This window comes from Symphalangus syndactylus, chromosome 13 (assembly GCF_028878055.3).
Source record: "Symphalangus syndactylus isolate Jambi chromosome 13, NHGRI_mSymSyn1-v2.1_pri, whole genome shotgun sequence".
Classification (NCBI taxonomy): domain Eukaryota; kingdom Metazoa; phylum Chordata; class Mammalia; order Primates; family Hylobatidae; genus Symphalangus; species Symphalangus syndactylus.
The window spans coordinates 90,451,617-90,475,336 of NC_072435.2; the positions used below are offsets into that span (position 1 = coordinate 90,451,617).

General features: G+C 43.1%; 1 protein-coding gene and 1 pseudogene across 1 annotated transcript in view; one reads left to right on the forward strand and one right to left on the reverse strand.

Moving 5' to 3' along the window:
* The window catches only part of FGD6 (FYVE, RhoGEF and PH domain containing 6), a 139,825-nt gene that overhangs the window by 12,214 nt on the left and 103,891 nt on the right, over positions 1–23,720 (reverse strand). The window contains exons 9-15 of the mRNA XM_055238380.2: positions 20,722–20,772; positions 15,512–15,570; positions 15,357–15,428; positions 14,578–14,646; positions 13,968–14,051; positions 12,016–12,095; positions 1,264–1,366 (exon numbers count right to left, since the gene is read on the reverse strand). Of these exons, the coding sequence (XP_055094355.1) occupies positions 1,264–1,366; positions 12,016–12,095; positions 13,968–14,051; positions 14,578–14,646; positions 15,357–15,428; positions 15,512–15,570; positions 20,722–20,772 (518 nt within the window). The remainder of the gene's footprint in view (positions 1–1,263; positions 1,367–12,015; positions 12,096–13,967; positions 14,052–14,577; positions 14,647–15,356; positions 15,429–15,511; positions 15,571–20,721; positions 20,773–23,720) is intronic.
* On the forward strand, positions 7,581–8,103 carry LOC129460506 (peroxiredoxin-6-like; annotated as a pseudogene).

Here is a 23,720-nt window from a genome sequence, read left to right on the forward strand (position 1 = left end):
GGCCAACACAGTGAAACCCTGTCTCTACTAAAAATACAAAAATTAGCCAGGTGTGGTGGCTGGTGCCTGTGATCCCAGCTACTCAGAAGGCTGAGGCAAGAGAATTACTTGAACCTGGGAGGCGGAGGTTACAATGAGCCGAGATTGCGCCACTGCACTCCAGCCTGGGCAACAGAGTGGGACTCCGTCTCAAAAAACAAACAAGCAAAAAAGATGAAGATAAACTATGGGCTATTGGCTGGGCGTGGTGGCTCACGCCTGTAATCCCAGCACTTTGAGAGGCCAAGGCGGGCAGATCACAAGGTCAAGAGATCAAGACCATCCTGGCCAACGTGGTGAAAACCCGTCTCTACTAAAAATACAAAAATTAGCTGGGCGTGGTGGCACGTGCCTGTAGTCCCAGCTACGTGGGAGGCTGAGGCAGGAGAACTGCTTGAATCCAGGAGGCAGAGGTTGCAGTGAGCCAAGATCGCACCACTGCACTCCAGCCTGGCCACAGAGCAAGACTCCGTCTCAACAAAAAAAAAAAAAAAAAAAAAAAAAAAAGGGCTATTGGCCAGGCACAGTGGCTCACGTCTGTAATCTCAGCACTTTGGAAGGCCGAGGCAGGTGGAAAACCTGAGGTCAGGAGTTTGAGACCAGCCTGGCCAACATGGTGAAACCCCATCTGTACTAAAAATACAAAATTAGCCAGGCGTGGTGGCACATGCCTGTAATCCCAGCTGCTAGGGAGGCTGAGGCAGGAGAACCACTTGAACCCAGGAGGCAGAGGTTGCAGTGAGCTGAGATCGCACCATTGCACTCCAGCCTGGGCAACAAGAGCGAAATTCCGTCTCAAAAAAAAAAAAAAAAAAAGAAAAGAAATATGGGCTATTATATTTTTCATGTGCTCAGAATACTAGGTTTAGCTACAATCTAAAAATTTTCTAATGCAAAATTAACTTAAAAAGATGCCTGTGGTAGTGGGATGGCAGCTGATTAGTTTCTCCCTTAAACTATTTCATATTTTCTAAATTTCCTACAATGAAGTTTTATAGCTGGGAAAATACATGAATATGCTTTATGCTATCACATACTTGCAGTGAGACATTAATAGGAGGATAAACTTTCAGCGCTGAAATGAGACATTAATCTGTAGAGTAACTCTATCATGTCCAGTCCAATCATTTTCTGAAACACATGTTGCTTTCCTAAACCCCTGTGAAATGTTTAAGGTAAAAACTTTGAAATGCACTGGAAAAAAAAAAAAGGAGAAGACAATACCTCATCAAGACTCCTACTAGGACAGAAGGTGATTCTTTTCTTGGCATACTCTTCTATTGCCCTGGAAATCGCTTCTAGCCATTCATCCCTTTCTGTGGCAGAACTGTTGGGGGCAAAAGTTTTCATCAACCAGATGTCAGCTTTTGTTCTTTTCCTTTTTCTTTTTTTCTTTCTCCCATGGCAACAGATCCCACCACCCTCCAACAATACTAGTCAAAAAAGCAGCAACTCTGAGGTTTAGTGAACAGATCATCAGAACAGACAACAGAGAACCCATGATGGCATTTTAGCAATGCTTATTTTTTCTTTCCAAAAGTTCTGCTTTATATTAAATAGCCTTTGAACTCTCCTAATGAAAATATTTTTGGTTTGGTTTAAAGGATAATTGTACAATTAATAATTATGATTATTTATATAGCCAAGGAGTTTCTTAAGACATCATCCTAGAATTTAAAAAGATTCCAATAAGTCAAGTTTCAAATTCCAATTTATAGCATAGAATACTAAATATCTTTAGATTACTAAGGGTTACTAAAAATTTCTACGAAGGGCACTGGGGTGAAGGGAACATATTTTTTTTTGTATTAGAAAGCAGATGTTGACAATGCGGTTCACACGGTAAAGGCTGCAGTTTTTGTTAGGGCTTCTCTACCTATTTCACCCACCAAGTTCTCTGTCCCTACCCAGCTCATCAGGAGATATCTTTAATTCAGCACTAGATGGGAATGGGCCAAATAGGGGCAAGCTTGGTCAGACAAGGGTATTTTTTTTTTTCTGTTTTTCCAACCATGCCTCTTTCCCAAAACCATGTTAACTCCAAATCATTACTGGTATCAGCATACTTATGAAACCACTGTTTAAATTTTGTTTTGTATATTTAAAATTGAGAGGCACATGTTAGGTATTATAAATAAAAATAAACATATAAATCTATACATACACAGTAGAGAAAGAGCAGAAAAGAGGCAGAGGGAACGAGAGAAAGAAAGACTTTAATAAATAATTAAAACTCCATCATAATAAAACAAAATTCATCAGAATGGGATTGTGACTGTGTTAAAAAAAAAAAAAAAGTCTGTAGCTTAATTTAGAGAGGCATTTTGAGGTATACAGAAGTAAAATCGGCCGGGTGTGGTGGCTCACGCCTATAATCCCAACGCTTTGGGAGGCTAAGGTGGGTGGATCATTTGAGTTCCAGAGTTCGAGATCAGCATGGCCAACATAGTGAAACCCTGTCTCTACTAAAAATACAAAAATTAGCCGGGCATGGTGGCGCACGCCTGTAATCCCAGCTACTCAGGAGGCTGAGGCAGGAGAATTGCTTGAACCAAGGAGGTGGAGGTTGTAGTGAGCCGAGATAGTGCCACTGCACTCCAGCCTGGGTGACAGAGCAAGACACTGTCTCCAAAAAAAAAAAAAAAAAGCAGAGGTAAAATGACCTGATATCTGCAATTTGTTTTAAAATAGAAAATTATGAAACAGGAAAATCAGTGGCAAAATCTTGATGATTATTTTTAGTTTGGGTGCCTGAATATGCAGTTTCTGGCATTATTTGCCCTAACTTTAAGTATATTTGAACTCTTAAAGGGTGTTTCTAAAATAAAAAATTCCAACATTAATAATGGTACACATACAGGCCAGGCGCGGTGGCTCACGCCTGTAATCCCAGCACTCTGGGAGGCCGAGGCGGGCGGATCACGAGTCAGGAGATCGAGACCACGGTGAAACCCCGTCTCTACTAAAAATACAAAAAATTAGCCAGGCGTGGTGGCGGGCGCCTGTAGTCCCAGCTACTCGGAGAGGCTGAGGCAGGAGAATGGCGTGAACCCGGGAGGCGGAGCTTGCAGTGAGCCAAGATCGTGCCACTGCACTCCAGCCTGGGCAACAGAGCGAGACTCCGTCTCCAAAAAAAAAAAAAAATAATGGTACATATAGACATATGTTGCTGTATTTTAGAGAACCCAGGGCAGGTCAAGAATAGAAACCACTCACCTTCCCTACAATCATCATTCTCAGAAAGCGCCTCCCTAATCCATGGCTTGAGTGCCATTTAGAATGTTCATTTATGTGGATTAAAAAAGGTAGAAATCCACTTTACAAATAAAATTTTAAATCAAATTAATTTCTCAAATTTTCATTATATATGAAGAACAACAAAAAAGAAATAACCTCTTTCTCTCTAAACCAAACAAAACCCTGCCTTATTTACTGCTACTATTCTAGCATTACTGCCAAAACGAGATGCCATTTAACAGTTACTACGTCAGCCAACTCTGCTAAATGCGTAGCAAATGTCACCATGTCTCACCCTCAGAGCTTCCCCATGGAATATACATTGGATCTTACACCCCCTGCCCCCAACTACAACATCATCACCCACCTTCACCATTTACAGGTAAGGAAACTGAGAATTAGTAATGTTTGATAATTTGCTTTATAGACAACAGACTAAGTGATGAGCTGGTATTAAACCCAAGTGTAGTTAAGGACTGGACCTCTCACCACCAGGTCATTGCTAGCCTCTGCTCATGTTCTCTGCAGAACTACATGATGAGAACACATGCTCAGGGTTCCAAGCAAACATTCATAACACATTACCATCTCTCTCCCCCTCCCCGGCCCCTCACCAAAAGAGTAACAGAAAGCAGAGAGGCAGATGGTAAATTTGAGAATTGCTGTTGGATTCTTCTGGAGCCCGGGGAGCATGTGGAATGTGATTCAACTGTGCAAATCATGTCACATATGCTGTTCTTTCATTTAATCATTCCTGGCTCTCTCCTGTGTAGGGTTCTGCCAAGACAATGTTTACCAGCTCTTGATAACACATTTCTCACAGACCACACACATTTGCCCGCAGCATCCAGTGGAGATATTCTAGTCTCCTTTTGTAACATGATTAGCAGAAGAATCAACATCTTCCTCAAACTGAAAAATTGTTAAGTCAAGTATTATTTTCTTTATAGAATGTGTATAGTACAAGAAAGCAAATGTGTGTCAAGTAAGTACCACTTTCCCAATGAGTGGGATGAATCGCCAAGGGTTAAAAACATGGCTGGGCGTGGTGGCTCATGCCTGTAATCCCAGCACTTTGGGAGGCCGAGGAGGGTGGATCATCTGAGGTACGGAGTTCAAGACCAGCCTGGCCAACATGTCAAAACCCCGTCTCTACTAAAAATACAAAAATTAGCCAGGCATGGTGGTGCGCACCTGTAGTCATTGCTACTCAGGAGGCTGAGGCAGGAGAATCATCTGAACCTGGGAGGTGTTGGTTGCAGTGAGCTAAGATCGTGCCACTGCACTCCAGCCTGGGCAACAAAGTGAGACTCTGTCTCAAAAAAAAAAAAAAAAAAAAAATTTAAAAACCCTCCAATAGAAAGGATTTGGGGTTGTTAGACCATGCCACACCATTTACTACTTGGACTAACTGCAGGATGCTTCTCTGAGGTTCAAAGGCCACATCACTTTGATTTGTGAGTAACACTGTGAGTAACATTCACTGGGAGCCTACTAAGCCAGGACCTAAGCCAAGAACTGGGCACACAAAATATACCTCACTTGTAAGGATGCACACTGAATTGAGGTGAAACGTAATCAACATATGATATGACAAATGTAGATAAATAACATAGAAGTAGTAAATTACCTTATGTAAGTAGCAAGGATGGCTCTGCAAAGGTGATGACAAAGTTAGGACTTAAAGAGTTACAGGAGTTTGGCAGGGAACTCTCTGTGTACCCTCATTCAGTCTGCCAGCTGTGGTCATCTCTAAGCTGATGGTGCCCAAATATATGCCTCTGGCCCCAACTTCCCTCTGAAATCCAGATCCTTACAGAAACTGCCCCTTGATGGCTGCATTTGGATGTTGCATAGGCACCTTACATTCCATATGCACACCATGAAACGCAACTCCCAATTTCTCCCCTAAAGCTGCTCCTCTCCCAGTGCTCCCTGTCACAGTGCATGGCACCACCTCCCAATTCATAGTATATGCTGGAGTCTCCTCTGAAGAACTCCTCTTATACCCTGTGTCCAATCAGTCCCCTCCTTTAGGCCACCTCCCAAACCATATTCCATGCAGCAGCCAGATACTCTTTAAAAAATGCCAATCTGATCACATCATTCCCTTGTATAAGCCTTTCCGTGGCTTCCTGTGGCTCTTAGGCTAAAGACCAAATCCCACAAGATGGTTCTGCACCATCTAAGTCACCTGTCCCTCCAGGCTTATCCTGGGTCATTCTCCTCCTCATTCTTGAGCTCATGCCACACTGGCTTCCAATTCTCTGAATATGTCATGCCCCTTCTCACCTAAGGACCTTTGTACACAGTGCTCCTAATGACCAGGAGGCTCTTCCTTTTTCCTCTTTGCCCCTCTGACTCCTACTTATCTTTCCTAAGTCAATATCAACAGCAGGGTTTGTAGGAAAGAGGCTGCCCTCTCACCCCCATTGTAGTTTAAGGTCCTTTGCTTTACAGCCTCCTGCCCCGGTACTTTTTCTGTGCATCATTTAATCACCACAATACTTAATTGTGTTAATATTTGCTAAGTGCCTGTCCTCCTCTATGGAATGTCAGCTCAGTGAAGGAAGGGCCCTTTTAATTTTTTTTTTTTTTGAGATGGAGTGTTGCTCTGTTGCCCAGGCTGGAGTGTAGTGGTGCGATCTCAGCTCACCGTAACTTCTGCCTCCCAAGCAATTCTCCTGCCTCAGCCTCCCGAGTAGCTGGGATTACAGGCGTGTAATTACGCCATTATGCCCAGCTAATTTTTATATTTTTAATATAAAATATTAAATGGGGTTTCACCATGTTGGCCAGGCTGGTCTTGAACTCCTGACCTCAAGTGGTCCGCCTGCCTTGGCCTCTCAAAGTGTTGGGATTATAGGTGTGAGCCACTGCACCTGACTTGACCCTTTTAATTTTTAATCCACTGTGTCCCGATGCCCAACACAATGCCTGGCCCAAGGTAGAGGCTCCATATTCCTTACTGAACAAAGGAATGAACCGCAGGTGGAGATAACACCTGTGGAAGGCAGACGGCTGTGGAGTTGGCTGGCATGCATGGAGTCACACGCAGATCCGTGCTGATGGAGCATGCAGTATGTTGGTGGGAGGGGATGGAGGGACTGAATAGGGATGAGGCCTCCTTACCCCCTTTAATATGGGATGCAGTACCTGCCTAACTGGTTGGAGGAATTTGGAAGGAGAGCATGGCATACGATGACATTCAATATGCCTTAGCTCTCTTTCCCTCATGCCAGCTTGATCCTCCCTTGGAAATTTATTTTTCCTTTATCGGGAACTTTCCAGTTCAATGACTTCCCCTGCAGAGCCCACATTCAGCCCATTAGTAATCCTATTGGGCTTTTTCTGAATCATACCATTGTTCATCACTTTAACCCAAGACACACTATCATCTACTGCGCACTCACTACCTGGCTGCCCAACTTCTACTCTAGTCTCCTGATGGTCTGTCTTCTACAAAGAAGCCGGTGTGATCTTTCACAAACATAAATTAGATATTATCACTTAGCTAAAAACTCTTAAAAATTCAGTGACCTTACTATGGGTGGCCCCTAGCTCTTGCCCCCAAACTGTAACTCACATTTAATCTCCCCTGGTACTAGGGGAGTACTAGGCTCTACCTATATTGGATTTCTTGCTGTTTCTTTAACGTACTATACCCTTTCCTGCCTCCCTGGTATGTCTTTTGTTCTTGCTGTTCCTTCCATCTGGGATTTGTTTCTGGTCTCTGATGCTCCTCAGAGATAACTTTTCTGATCCCCCCGCCCCACCACCCCAAAAAAGTTCTTGACCTCATCACTTTCTATCTGCTCAGCCTACTTTATTCTTCTTTATAACACTGAATACTCCAAATTATTTATATGTGCTTATATATAAATAAACCTGATTATTGTGTATCTCCCACTTCAGAATAAAAGCTTATCCTTAAGGGTAGGGATTGCACACCCCCAGCTCCTGGACAGGGTAAGTGATGCCCAGTAAACATTTGTTAATGGTTGATAGTAGACAATCTCCTTCCCTAATAGTTCTCCATATGCCAGTCTCCAAACAATGACTTTCTCTCATCACTAAAGTTGGTTTGACTCAGCAATGATTGCTTTCAGTTGTCACTGCTTATCACTGAGGCCCAGACTACTAACAAAAAGACAAACAGGATTGCCCAGACCAGCTGGCTGCTTGCTGCCGTGGCTACACTGTCTCGCCCACCCATGTCATTACTGCTGCCATCCACAGAGGGCTGCTTCTTGGGGACAAGGCTCCCAACTTTGAGGCTAATCGCACTGTTGGCTGTATCTGTTCCCACGACTTTCTAGGAGACTCCTGTGGCATTCTTTTTTCCCACCCTTGGGACTCTACATCAGTGTGAACCATGGAGCTTGGCAGAGCTGCAAAGCTGGCACCAGAATTCACCAAGAGCAATGTGAAGTTGATTGCCCTTGCAACAGACAGTGCTAAGGACCATCTTGCCTGGAGCAAGGATATCAATGCTTACAATAGTGATGAGCCAACAGAAAAATGCCCTTTTCCCAACAATGATGGTAAGGATCAGGACCTTGCCGTCTTGTTGGGCATGCTGGATCCTCCCGAGATGGAAGAAAAGGGAAAGGTTGTGAGAGCTTGTGGTGTTTATTTTTGCTCCTGACAAGAAACTGAAGCTGTCTACCCAGCTACTACTGGCAGGAACTTGGATGAAATTCGCGGGGTAGTTATCTCTCTCCAGCTGACATCGGAAGAGAGGGTTGCCACCCTGATTGATAAGAAGAATGGAAATAGTTATGTTGCTGGGCATGGTGGCTCATGGCTGTAATCCCACCACTTTGGGAGGCCAAGGCAAGCGAATCACTTGAGGTCATGAGTTCAAGACCAGCCTGGCCAACAAGGTGAAACCCCGTCTCTACTAAAAATACACACAAAAAAATTAGCCGGGCATGGTGGCACACGCCTGTAGTCCCAGTGACTTTGAAGGCTAGGGCAGAGGAATTGCTCGAACCCAGGAGGTGGAGGTTGTAGTGAGCCAAGATCGCGTCACTGCACTCCTGGGCGACAGAGCGAGACTCTGTCACAAAAAAGAAAAAAAAAAGTTACAGAAATATAAATCTTGATCAGAGCTGTTCATTACACCTGTCTGGTACTGATCTGGAAATCATGAACATCCAGCTATTTACCTAACAACCAAGGAAAGAAACATTTACTATAATTTCCTGAATTATTTAATCTTAATAAAATAGATTACTGTTTTTCACCAAGGCTCATTTTTACTTGGGAAATGGAAGTGCAATTAAAACTTGACTTTTCTATAGCCATTTCCACCTTGGAATTTTGAAAATAACTTCTTGATTTTAAGAACCAAGCCCAAGCACTCACTGGGAACATGATAAACAGGGTCTTAATGTTCTTTGAACTTTCTTTTTTTTTTTTTTTTTTTTTGAGATGGAGCCTCACTCTGTTGCCAGGTTGGAGTGCAGTGGTGCGATCTCGGCTCACTGCAACCTCCGCTTCCCAGGTTCAAGCGATTCTCCTGCCTCAGTCTCCCGAGTAGCTGGGATTACAGATATGCGCCACCACACCCGGCTAATTTTTGTATTTTTAGTAGAGACGGGGTTTCCCCACATTGGCCAGGATGGTCTCGATCTCCTGATTTCGTGATCCACCCGCCTTGGCCTCCCAAAGTGCTGGGATTACAGGCATAAGCCACCACATCCGGCCTTGTTCTTTGAACTTTTGTTCAAACTCCTCTATCCCTCAAAAACGAAAAAAGGGCTGAACGCAATCCTGTCTCTAGCACTTTGGGAGGCCGAGGTGGGTGGATCACCTGAGGTCAGGAGTTCAAGACCAGCCTGGCCAACATGGTGAAAGCTCATCTCTATTTTAAAATTAAAAAAGATGGCCAGACGTGGTGACTCACGCCTGTAATCCCAGCACTTTGGGAGGCTGAGGCGGGTGGATCACTTGAGGTCAGGAGTTCGAGACCAGCCTGGGCAACATGGTGAAACCCTGTCTCTACTAAAAACACAAAACTTAGCTCGGCGTGGTGGCGCATGCCTGTAGTCCCAGCTACTTGGAAGGCTGAGGCACAAGAATCATTTGAAGCCGGGAAGCAGGGGCTGCAGTCAGCCGAGATCGTGCCACTGCACTCCAGCCTGGGCGACAGAGCATGACCCTGTCTCAAAAAAAAAAAAAACAAAAACAAAAAACACAAAGGAAAAGAAAAGAAAGAAAAAAGTCACAATGCTAAGTGATTGAGAGTTTATCTGCACTCTCTAAATATTGGTATCTGGTGGATGCTTCAGGTACCCCCAAGAACTTTGCTTGTTCTGACTGATAGCTGTGAAGCATTTGACAAACCCTGGATATAGGTATTTGTCTTCTCCTGTCATCCTGTATGTCAGGCAGCAGTAGCCATTGCATTTCAGAGGAGTAGCACACCCCAGGATGACTCCTGTGGTCCTCTGATTTTGGGAAGTCAGACATTTGGTTTGAGTCCTTGACATTAATGGACATAAGCAAAATTATAAAGGTTGTCAGAAACACCTAGGTTCAAATCACAGCTCCACTGCTTACTACTCATGTAACCTTAGATGTGTTATTGAACCTCTCTGAGCCTCCATTTTTCTAATCTGGAAGATCAAGATAATACCCCACAAAGTTATCATGGAACTTAAAAGAGAAAATAAATATAAAACAAAACATGAGCACTGTGACTGATGCGGAGTAATAAATGATTCTGGCCACTACTCCATCTGCTCCTAAGATCCTAGTTGATTTTAGTGGTATGGACAATTGGAAACAGACTGCCTGTTCAAATCCTGGCTTTGCTAATATAGCTGAGTGGCTTTTCTCAGCATAGAATGGGTATAATAACAACAACTTGCCTTACAGGTTGCTGTGAAGATGAAACGAAGTACTACACATAAAGTCTTTTAACAGTGCCTGGCATACAGTAAGTGTTACAAAAGCATTTGCTTCTATTTTTATTAGATCAAAGGTTAAGTCTGAGAAGAGAGTGTCTCATTATTTAGATTGTGCAGTGGAGCATGCTATGACTATTGGCATCCCTCCCTTCACCAGTCACACCTTCCCAAATACCCACTTCCGCCACTCAAGTCAGTACCTCAATAATGTATTTTTATGAGTCATAGAGTTTCAGGTTTCCTTAGCACTTGAATTACATTATGGCAACATATTAAGTCACTGCAGGTTCCGGTCTGGGGCAAGGTGGTATCATAAATAACAATGGATTTCTTTTCCCTCCCTCCCTCCGTTCTTTCTGAGATGGAGTCTCACTCAGTCACCCAGGCTGGAGTGCAGTGGAGTGATCTCAGTTCACTGCAACCTCCACCACCTGGGTTCAAGTGATTCTCCTGCCTCAGCCTCCCGAGTAGCTGGGATTACAGGCACATGCCACCATGTCCGGCTAATTTTTTTGTTATTTAGTAGAGATGGGGTTTCACCATGTTGGCCAGGCTGGTCTCAAACTCCTGATCTCAGGTAATCCACCCGCCTCAGCCTCCCAAAGTGCTTGACTACAGGCCTGAGCTACTGCACCCAGACCATAACGATGGACTTAAAAGTAAAAGACTTCGATTTGCATCCTGGATGTGTCAAATATGTATCCGTAAGACAGCAACTCCATTTTTCTGTAATTTAGTTTCCTAATTTTTAGAAGGAGATTACACCTACCTCATAGGTTTGTTAGAACCTTTAAGTGACACATACAAATTTCCTAATAACCTATAAAGCACTAGTTGTTCTTAAAAACAATTTGAAATAGTCACTTAAAAAATGATCAGCAAAGCACTTTCACCATTGTTATTCTATTCATAAGAATATTTTAATCTCTGTGCTTCTAGCATACTATTGCCTCTGCTCTCAGCCACTTCCTTGCATGGTAAATCAAGAGTAAAACTGCACGGTATTGGGAAAGAAGAAAAAGAAGAACAAAAAGTCAGTAGCTAATCTAAATGTAAAAAGTGTTGGCAACATCTGACCCTGTTATACTCACAAAAATCTATTTTTATATATTCTTAAAAATAGGCCAGGCACAGTGACTCACACCTGTGATCTCAGCACTTTGGGAGGCCAAGGCGGGAAGATTGCATTAGCTCAGGAGTTCAAGATCAGCCTGGGGAACATACGGAGACTCCATCTCTTAAAAAAAAATAATTTTTTTTTTGAGACAGAATCTCTCTCTGTCACCTAGGCTGGAGTGCAGTGGTGGGATCTTGGCTCGCTGCAACCTCCGCCTCCTGGGTTCAAGCAATTCTCCTGCCTCAGCCTCCTGAGTAGCTGGGACTACAGGTGCCTGCCACCATACTTGGCTAATTTTTGTATTGTTAGTAGAGATGGGGTTTAATCATGTTGGCTAGGCTGGTCTCAAACTCCTGACCTCAAGTGATCTGCCCAGCTCGGCCTCCCAAAGTGCTGGTATTACAGGGATTAACCACCACACCTGACATACAAAAAAATATTTTTAAAGTTAGCCGGGTATGGTAGTGCATGCCTGTGGTCCCAGCTACTCAAGAGGCTGAGGTGGGAGAACTGCTTGGGCCATGGAGGTGGAGGCTGCAGTGAGCTGTGATTGTGCCACTGCATTCCAGCCTGGGTGACAGAGTGAGATGCTGTCTCAAAAAAAAAAACCAAAAACCAAAAACCAAAATTTTCCCGACATTCCCTAGCAAGCAGACTCAGAATGAGAAAAAAAAAAAAAAAGAAGAAGAAGAAGAAAAAATTTACCTGGCTGAGAGAATGAAGGAACGTTCTACACTTTCAATCTTTAATTCATTCTGATAGGCTTCTTGGGTAGGTTTTCTGACCTGGAAGAAAGCATAACAATTTGAGCCGACTCATCCTACTGAAAACCATATCAATGAGCTAAAGTTGTCCAATGGCCCTGCCTGCTGACATCCACAACCAACCTTCCTATCCAGCTTTCTCTACTGCTATTCTCCTTCATCTACTCTATGCTTCAGATGAATTGAAAAGCCCACACACCAACCCACCTTTCCCACCTCCAGGACTTTGCTCATAATATGCCCTCCACCTGGAATGCCTTTCCCTTATATCTCAGCGTGGCCAAATGTGACCTATACTTCAAGGTCCACTGGCTCTTCCTCCTCTTTCTCCTTCTTTCCTAGCTGCTCTCAAAAGCTGCAGGCCAGTCCCCACCATGACCATCGAACACTGCAAGTTCTTTATCTTCTGAATTCTCAAAACTGTAATTGTGCCTTTATAGTGATATTTATTACTGTCTACTTGATAGGTATTTATGTGTAGTGTACTATCTTCCCAACTAGTTGATAAGTCCCTGGGGGAGGAAAGACAGTAAGAATCATGCTTCAACTTATCTTCATATTTTCCACCAAACCCATTACTCTTTTGTTTATAGTAGTTCTCAATAAATATGCTATGAATAAATTAATGCATAAGTGAACAAACGACTACATGAATGAATAATCAAATGCATAAACAGGCAGGGCGCAGTGGCTCACACCTGTAATCTCAGCACTTTGGGTGGCGATGGTGGGTGGATCACTTGAGGTCAGAACTTTGAGACCAGCCTGGCCGACATAGTGAAACCCCATCTCTATGAAAAATACAAAAATTAGCTGAGCCTGTAGTCCCATCTACTCAAGAGGCTGAGTCAGGAGAATCTCTCGAACTCGGGAGGCAGAGGTTGCAGTGAGCTGATATCGCACCACTGCACTCTAGCCTGGGCAACAGAGTAAGACTCTGTCACAAAAAAACAAAACAAAACAAAATAAAACAAATGCATAAACAGTAACATATATAGACAGAAAAGTAAAGGATGTAAGAAAGATGTTTATCTTAGGGAATTCTCTCTAAATATATCATATATTTGTTGTTGTTGTTATTTTTAATAGAGATGGGGGTTTCACTATGTTGCCCAGGCTGGTCTCTAACTCTTGAGCTCAAGTTATTATCCTGCCTCGGCCTCCCAAAGTGCTGGGACTACAGGTGTGAGCCACTATGCCCAGCCTTTATTTGGGTTGTTTTGTTGTTGTTGTTGTTTTTTGAGATGGAGTCTCACTCTGTTGCTCCAGCTGGAGTGTAGTTGCACGATCTGGGCTCACTGAAACCTCCACCTCCCAGGTTCAAGCGATTCTCCTGCCTCAGCCTCCTGAGTAGCTGGGATTACAGGTGTGCGCCATCACGCCTGGCTAATTTTTTTTTTTTTTTTTTTTTGTATTTTTAGTAGAGATGGAGTTTCACCATGTTGGTCAGGCTGATCTCAAACTCCTGACCTTGTGATCCACTGGCCTCAGCCTCCTAAAGTGCTAGGATTATAGGTGTGTGAGCCACCGCACCCGACCTTATTTGAGTTTAAAAACAAATCACCTAGGTGGGCATGGTGGCTCACACCTATGTAACCCCAGCACTTTGGGAGGCCAAGGCAGGCTGATCACCTGAGGTCAGGAGTTCGAGACCAGCCTGCCAACATGGTGAAACCCGTCTCTACTGAAAATACAATAATTAGGCAGGCGTGGTGGTGGGTGCCTGTAGTCCCAGCTACTTAGGAGGCTGAGGCAGAAGAATCACTTGAACCCAGGAGGTGGAGGTTGCAGTCAGCCAAGATTGTACCACCGCACTCTAGCCTGGGTGACAGAATGAGACCCCGTCTCAAACAAAACAAAACAAAACACAAATCATCTAACAGATGCACAGACCTTCATTCCAGTCAGTGAGAGCATGTTGTTCAGTTTATACATCCCAGACTGCACTGGTGTTGTATATAGCAAGGCGTCATTAAACTGAAAGTAGAAACATTTCAGGGGAGAAAGTAAAGAAACACATTACTGCCACAAAGATTTTGATAAGATACAAGATTAAAGGGTAAATAATACCTCTTTGCTAATAGCTCTCTGAATAAAATACTTATATTCTGCTATATACACTAGAACTACCTAGAATTTTTTATTAGAATATAATTTAAAAGGCAATTTCTGGAAAACGTGCTTTATTTCCAAGTTCTGTAACAGATTTAATGTTTTTTGAATTCTAAATCCCACGAAGGTATTAGTCTGCCTAAACAAACGATTAGAACAATTTTCCAGGTTAGAAATGGAATAAATTCCAAAAAGAAATAATCTTCTGGTTATACATCATAACAGACTTTATTTCCCATACTTGAAATGCAATTAAGCGGTACGGCCAGTTCAAGAAGCTGGTGAGGCTGATATTTGAAGGTGCTAAGCTTATCTACCATGTATAAATGTCTCCTTTCCTTAAGCAACTATCCCTACCTCAGCCACATCAGAACTACACAAGTCCTCTTACCAGGAAAAACATTCGAGGTTGCATCACTTTCCGAGACAGCTTCATCAGAATTCCTTCTTTGAGAAAAACCTGATTCATCCAAACAAACGCCCATTTAGTCCTACCATCACAACACAACGACAATATAATTTCCTTTTCAACTTTCTTCCCCAAGAATTTTTTTCATGACAGACTGGGGAGCCACAGTTTCCTTGAGATTTTTTACAGTCATTGTTAATTTTAAACCCTTAAATTATTTAGGAATCGGACAAGCAAGCAGGGTTGGATAAATCCAGTATTGGCCCCTGGGATGCTGTATGGAGGGACACGTAATTGACTGAGCGTGTACTTGATCCTGAAGCATACCCAACATCCTGACAACTGCATTTTGTAGTTTTCCTGAATTCATTCCCTAGGCCACTTTTGTGCTATATGAGAAGGATCAAAATACCAATTTCCCCCCTCCCTTCATAATTCTCTCTTACATTAAAGATGTTAAATGAAATTGTCTTCAAAACTGTGTGAGGTTGCTGGTATTACACAATAAAACGATCCCATTAAATCAGATACTCTGTGGGGTCCCTTGCCGCTCCCCTAATTGAATTGGACTTACTTGATAAATGGGCTTATTCCTAATTGAATTGTCACAGTGACTTACATCATGAATGTTTTGAACAGATAAAGTGATCAAGACTGAATCAATGAAGAGTAACAAAAACAATCTATTTTTATAAAATGATAAACAGATGGTACCTAAATGCATCGTATTAAGTTTGCAAAAAGCAATGTAAAATGCTTACCCGACCAGGCTGCACAATTTCATGGTGTCCATTTAAGCTGTACTGAATTTGCATAAGTTTCTGAAAGTTGTCCTACAGAAAGACAATGGAAAGCATATGAAGGCCTGGGCTTTCAGGTTCAAGACCACACCAGCCACTGATAACAAGACACTTACTCCTTGCTTCATGGTGTCATTGGCATGGTTGGCTACCTCTATAACAACAGCAAGGGCATCTGAAATAGGCAGGAACAAAACGTGCATTTAGTAATTACAATGGAAACAAATAGTTTGCAACATTAAGCAATTCCAAGGGACAAGATAGCTAGTTTATAGCAACCAACCTCTGGAGGAGCTTATTGACTGTGAGTAGGCAGAAATATAAGGTTCAATGAAGGCAAAACCAAACCAAACCAAACACCACCACCACCACCAAAAACTTGGTCAAAACAATATATAGGGAAATAATGAGCCAAAAGAAGACTCTAAAGAGACACTGTAGACCATGTTTATTAACAGTATAAATGTCAGGGTTGTTTTGTGCTGTGATTTGATTATCCCATTCAAGTTTACAAAGATAAGGATGGGATTTCACCTGGAAGATAAGGACCATCCCAGTATAAACTGTCTTGGGAGAAAAGGATCCTGAGGGAAAAGGATCTTGCTATAGGAAATAAAAACTACGAGAAATGACTAAGATCAGGTCTCAGTCTCTTAGTCTGATTCCAAGAGACATGAATTAGAAATGGGGGAAATGCCACACGGAAGCATCCTAGATCTTAGGAATTTGCAAGTGTCATTTTGTGAGCTGGGTTATTAGCTTCATGGGCCTATCTGTGTTTTATTCTTTTTATTAACCCTTTGCCTTTAGCGAAGTGTTTTTCCATACTCCAGCCTTGTCATCTTTATAACTAGGTCTAAAGGAAAAAGTCTGCATTTTCTCAGCTTTGGGGCTGCAGTTATTCTCAACTCAAGGCCATAGTGATCCCTTAGGGACATGTGAACATGTGTAAAGACAATTTTTGGTTGTCACAATGACCAGGAAGATCCACTGGCCTTTAGTGGGTAGGAGGCAGGGATGCCAAACTCTATGCAATACTCCTTAGAAACCCACACAAAGATTATTCAGAACAATATGACAGTAGCATCCCCACTGAGAAAAACTGGTAAGAGTGTTAGAGAGGGAAGCATCTCCTCCCGAGGCTGCTGTGGCAGTGACAGTGGTCATCAAAAAAAGGACTATTAAAAAAAAGAGTGGCTGGGCGCGGTGGCTCACGCCTATAATCCTAACACTTTGGAAGGCTGAGGTGGGCAGATCATTTGAGCTCAGGAGTTTGAGACCAGCCTCAGCAATAAGGTAAAACCTTGTTTGCACAAAAAATCCAAAAATTATCCGGGCGTCGTGGCTCATGTCTGCAGTCCCAGCAATTTGGGGCACTGAGGTGGGAGGATCATTTGAGCCCAGGAGGTAAAGGCTGCAGTGAGCCCAGATCACACCACTGCACTCCAGCCTAGGTGACAGAATGAGGCCCTGTCTCAACAAAACAAAACAAAACAAAAACAACAACAACAAATCAATTTCTGAAAAGGGGTTGAGGTGTTTTGGTCCAGTTACTGTAATCTACCAAATGACTGTCTTCCTGGTACCAGCCCTGGAGGCTTCTGTATTCTTCTTCTTCTTCTTTTTTTTTTTTTTGACACGGAGTCTTGCTCTGTCACTCAGGTTGGAGTGCAGTGGCGCGATCTTGGCTCACTGCAAGCTCTGCCTCCCAGGTTCATGCCATTCTCCTGCCTCAGCCTCCCAAGTAGCTGGGACTACAGGCACCCGCCACCATGCCCAGCTAATTTTTTGTGTTTTTAGTAGAGATGGGGTTTCACCATGTTAGCCAGGATGGTCTCAATCTCCTGACCTCGTGATCCGCCCGCCTCAGCCTCCCAAAGTGCTGGGATTACAGGCATGAGCCACCACACCCGGCCTGTATTCTTTCAACATGTATCATCATCACTATTATTAAAGGAAAGCAGCTTTTTCCTTATATAGAGACCCTGAGTATGTATCAGAATTTTTTTTTTTTTTTTTTTTTTTTGGAGACAGAGTCTTGCTCTGTCTCCCAAGCTGAAGTGCAGTGGCATGATCTTGGCTCACTCAACCTCCGCCTCTCAGATTCAAGCAATTTTCCTGCCTCAGTCTCCTGGGTAGCTGGCATTACAGGTGCACATCAGTATGCCCAGCTAATTTTTGCATTTTTAGTAGAGATGGGGTTTCGCCATGTTGGCAGGGCTGGTCTCAAACTCCTGACTTCAGGTGATCCACCTGCCTCGGCCTCCCAAAGTGCTGGGATTACAGGTGTGAACCACGGTGCTCAGCCATGTATCAGAATTTACAGCGCCTGGTACCCTCTTCACAGCAGGTATTCAAGAGGTTACCTTAGACACATTTCCTGCTTTCTGGCCTGCTGGAATTCCCAGTGGACAGGGGAGAGATGCCTTAAGATTTAATGGATGACAAAGCTGCTGCTGCTACTTGGTCAACTGGTCTCCCAAGCTCTACCTTTCCTACTCCATTCTGTGATTCTACTTTCCCCATGTCATCCCATTAAGAGGCCCTGGTGCCTCTATTCCTTTAACTCTTCTGCCTACCTTTCAAAGTTTTTCTTGCCTCACCTTTCCTCACCCTTGGAGTCTCATCCACACTGCTCACCACTCTTTTTTTCTTGAGACAGAGTCTTGCTCTGTCGCCCAGGCTAGAGTACAGTCGCGGGATCTCGGCTTACTGCAACTTCTATCTCCCAGGTTCAAGCGATTCTCATGCCTCAGCTACTGAGTAGCTGTTATTACAGGCGTGCACCCCCATGCCCCACTAATTTTTGTATTTTTAGTAGCAAAGGGTTTCGCCATGTTGCCCAGGCTGGTCTTGAACTCCTGGCCTCAAGTGATCCACCTGCCTCGGCCTCCCAAAGTGCTGGGATTACAGGCATGAGCCACCACGCCTGGCCACTGCTCACCATATGATTGCTGTGCCTCTGGCCATACAGTGGGCCTCACTGTTCACTGGTTTTCTCATCTACGTCTTTGCTGCCACCTGTAATTTCCTTTAAATAAGCTCTTTAATCTCTGACCCTGAATTTGTTTCATGTGTAAAATGGAGCTAATAACTCTCACTTTCATTGAAGGCAGAAGCCCAGGACTCAGGACAGATGTTTTCTTTCTATTCTATAAGTTCCATGTACAATTTGTATCCTCACGAGAGGGGCTGCCGTCGGGAATGCTCACTTTTCCTCCCACCCACTCTCCCACTCATCTCCAGTCCTACTTTTTCCTGCAAAGTTTCCCTGCCTCTTCAACCTTCACACTTTTCTCTATCATCCAAATAATTCTGTCCTGCTCGGTGCACCCTTACTTTGAAGTCATTTGCTTTGTTCTTTAATTTGATGGGTATTATAAACTTTTTCATCAACTAGATATGATCACTGAAGACAGGAAACTTGTCAGATCCCCAACCACAAGCTTTTCCTTAAAAATAAAAACCGCCTTTAAAAGCATAATGTATACAAACAGAAGATGTTAGAGAAGTAAAATGATTAAAAGAATATATAAGAATCTCTACAAAAAGGGTTAAAAATGTTCACATTTTACTCTGCAAATGTAAAGGATATACAAGAATGTGATCAGGCTGGGTGTGGTGGCTCACGCCTGTAATCCCAGCACTTTGGGAGGCCGAGGCAGGTGGATCGCTTGAGCTCAGGAGTTCGAGACCAGCCTGGGCAAGATAGTGAAACCCTGTCTCTACAAAAAATACAAAAATTAGCAGGGTGTGATGGTGTGTGCCTGTAATCCCCACTACTTGGAGGGCTGAGGCAAGAGAATTACTTGAGCCCAGGAGGTTGAGGCTGCAGTGAGCCGTGTTCATGCCACTGCACTCCAGCCTGGGTGACAAAGTGAGACTCTGTCTCAAAAAATTTAAAAAAAAATAATGTGATCAAAATTCATAGAATTAATAGACTTGCTTAATATGTTTCTGCAGTTAGACCCAGAGGTTGCTGGGCATGGTGGCTCACATCTGTAATCCCAGCACTTTGGGAGGCCGAGGTGGGCAGATCACTTGAGGTCAGGAGTTCGAGACCAGCCTGGCCAATGTGGTGAAACCCCATCTCTACTAAAAATACAAAAATCAGCCGGGCATGGTGGTACATGCCTGTAGTCCCAGCTACTTGGGGGGCTGAGGCAGGAGAATTGCTTGAACCCAAGAGGCAGAGGCTGCAGTGAGCCGAGATCGTGCCACTGCACTCCAGCCTGGGTGAGAGAGTGAGACTCTGTCTCAAACAAAAAAAGAACAAAGGGTATACCTGTGACATTTGAAAGAGGTTGTTGGGAATAAACAGAAACACCCAAACAGAATTAATCTGTGTGTATATGTGTGTATCTGCGAGAGAGGGAGAGAGAGAGATTGTGAGGGAGAGAGACACACACAGGCAGACAGACACAGGAACTCCGATTATCCCACTAGCTATGAGTCCCTCATGTTGTAATGGACTTAACATTACATTAGCCCTTAAGTACTACTAGGGCTGAGGGAAGGCTAATATCCTATTGTTAAACAGTCCCAGAATAATATGCTTTTTTAGACTCATCCCTGCTTTGTAGTTTAGTCACTTCATGGACTCATAATTTTGAAGCTTGAGGACCTTGCAGATCTGGTTCAATCCCTGTTTTTGAAAGACAAAGAAATGGACCTCTAGGGAAACTGAATATGGCACGGGCACAGAGTGACTGAACACAGGAGGGCAAAGCTTCCTGACCTCAGCCACCATGCTGGCTCCACAGTCGCAAGAGGCTGGTTCCTATGCAGGGCTGGCCGTGGGTCTCCCCTGTCCATATAATCTCACCTATCCCTAGCACTGCTTTACTACTTATCTGGTTCTATGTTAATCTGCTCAAAATGGAGTTTTCAGGAAGTCTTTTTTTTGTTTTGTTTTGTTTTGTTTTTTGAGAAGGAGTCTCGCTCTGTTGCCCAAGCTGGAGTGCAGTGGCGCAGTCTCGGCTCACTGCAACCTCTGCCTTCCGGGTTCAAGCGATTCTCCTGCCTCAGCCTCCCAAGAAGCTGGGATTACAGACGTGCACCACCACACCTGGCTAGTTTTTGTATTTTTTTAGTAGAGAAGGGGTTTCACCATGTAGGCCAGGCTGGTCTCAAACTCTTGACCTCAGGTGATCTGCTCGCCTCGGCCTCCCAAAGTGCTGGGATTACAGGTGTGAGCCACTGCACCTGGCCTTCAAGTCGTATGAATGGAGTTTGTAATGGATTTTATTATCAATATATTTTTACTTTCTAGCCCTACATAAATAAACATAATATAAAAACTTCTGCAACCACAAAAGTTATTTACCTTGAGTGTCTCTGTAATCTCCAGCATCTTCTATGAGATTCTTCAAATAATCTAGAAAAGAAGAAAAAAAAGTATTTGAGTACAATAAACCATTGAGCCCCAAACACATCTTTCTTTTTCAACACTTCATTTGTCTTGCTGGTTAATATACATGCTAGTCCAACTTGTGCTAACTTTCTAAAAATGTGAAAAAATAAAGTCCTGAGATCAATTTGAAATCAAGACATAGAGTCAGAGCTAGAAAAAGCCTTGGAGGAAACATTGGTTATTTCAGAGATGAGGAATCAGATTACTGAGCAAAGGATCTCACTCAACTCACACAACCTCTTGGTGGCAGAGCCAGCATGAGAATTCAGGTCTCCTAATGCCCAGTTCAGCTTTTATCCCAACACATAGGAAGTACCTTAATCTTGAGATCAGACATAGGTCTAGTATAAAATTCTAAGGCATTAATCCAATCCCTAAAAGACTCCTGGATTTGTTAATCTAAGAGTCTAACAATGTTCAGGACAGCAAGGGAACTCAATATATGTGTTTAAACAGGTGGTTTTCAAACGGGGACAAATTTGCCCCCCAGGGTACATCTGGCAAGGTCTGGAGACAGTTGTGGTTGTCATAACTGGGGAAAAGGGGGTGCTACTGGTGTCTAGTGGTTAGAAGTCAGAGATGCAGACTGGACTCGGTGGCTCATGCCTGTAATCCTAGCACTTTGCGAGGCCAAAGGGGGTGGATCACTTGAAGTCAGGAGTTCAAGACCAGCATGGCCAACATGGGGAAACCCCATCTCCACTACACACACACACACACACACACACACACACACACACACACACACACACAGTCAGAGGTGCTTCTAAATACCTTACAATGCAGCCCTGCAACAACAAAAAAATTATCTGACCCCAAATATCAATAGGTCTGAAGTTGAGAAACCTTGGTTTGGATGAAGATAGTCTCTACTACACACACACACACACACACACACACACACACACAGTCAGAGGTGCTGCTAAATATCTTATAATGCAGCCCTGCAACAACAAAAAAATTATCTGACTCCAAATATCAATAGGTCTGAAGTTGAGAAACCTTGGTTTGGATGAAGATAGTCTGTAAATAAGTAATATGGTATACAGTAGTTCTTATAATACAGAAAAAAACAGAGGTAATAGAAGAACCTATATTTAATAAATCTTTAACACCAAGGAAAGTCATGGAATTTCAAGGCAATACTTTCCTTCTCTGTTGAGAAATGCTGGATGGCCTCCCATTACCTGTTAAATGAATACAAATTCCTTCCTGGAATTTAAAGCCCCCTGCTACATTGTCCCTATCAATTTTTCTCTCTCTCTTGCTACTGCCTAAAATGGGCCCTTTGTTCTGACTAAATTTGATCTGTGCAACCCCTTAAACACTCCCCATGTGTCCCCTGGCTTCACACGGTTTGTCTCTAATAGTCCCTTTTTCTCGATCCCTTCCTCTGTCTCGCTTATACAAATTCTACTCACAGTCTTCAAGGCTCTTCTTAAATCCCCCTTCTCTTACAAAATTTCCGTTTGAAAGAAACGTTTTCTGCCTTTGAATAACACATGACACAGCAGTCTCACTTTATGCTTCTATCATTTTCTTTCTCATTAGACTCAAAGCTCCTTGTGAGCAAGTCATATGACACATCTTTCTCTCACACAGCACTTAGCCAGGGGCTTTACACAAAGGGGACAATAAATGCTTACCGAATAAAAACAGTTCACTTACTCATTCAAGACAGAGTCTCATCCTCTCGCCCAGGCTGGAGCACAGTGCTGCAATCATTGCTCACTACAGACTCAAATTCCTGGACTCAAGCAATCGTCCTGCCTCTGCCTCCCAAATAGCTATGACTACTGGTGCGTGCCTCCATGTCTGCTTTTTTTTTTTTTTTTGCAGAGGCAGGGTCTCGCTTTGTTGCCCAGGCTGGTCTTTAACTCCTGGCTTCAAGCAATCCTCCTGCCTTACCCTACCAAAGTGCTGGAATTACAGGCAGTGAGCCACTGCACCTGGCCAAGAATATATTATTTTTTAGATAGGATTGTATTTTAGTTGAGGTAAAAGGCAATAAATGCTGAAACCAATTCTAATGCCAGTAGGAACTGAGGAAAATGAAAGGAGAAAAGGTGTGTTCAGAGACTGAATATATCTTTATCAGACCCAACCGCTAGTTAGTACTATTACGGAATAGATACAACTTCATCTCATGGATTTATGAAATCATGCTCAGACGAACAAAGGAAAACATGGGTATCGGTGCCAGATCTTCAAACATAACAGATGACACAAACACGCACCCAACTGTTGAAACTTCGTAAGTCTTTGAGACAGTGATCTAAGAGCCTGTGGGAGTCTAGACATGCACATTATAAATATCCAGCAGTGGCAATAAGCCATGGTAAGATGTTATGTATAAACATATTAAGCTTCCCTGCGCCATGGCATAGGTTCTATCTTGCCAGAGACCATCGCTAGCAATTTAGATCTTAATCTGAACGAAGAGAGCATCCCCCCAAAATATAAAGGAAAAATGAAGTGGGCACACAAAAAAGATAAAAAATTCCCAAATTAACAAAATACATGTTATATGTTACACTTAGCTTCATCTGGAGATGAAAATAAATATTCTCACTCTGACCCCACTCAGAATGCATTCAATATATTACATAAGCCGTGTTTGGTGAGTGCAAACATTTAACATTTCTATGGCTGACAGCTGACAGGGTTGGGGAGACAAACTTACCCTCCCTAATTAGACATTCTGAAACCCTAAGCTACCTCATTAATCAAGTGATTTTCCTTAAGCTGTTAGTTAGTTACTATATCTTGTTGTGGAAAGGAATGCAGATTTACTTAAATATCAGACTCATGGCGAGTTCCTATTTCGTCTTCAATTTGTTTTTTAATACAGAAGTATATCCATGAAAACAGAGACATTTCTCTAAACCAAAAGGGCTTCCCAGAAGATGTCC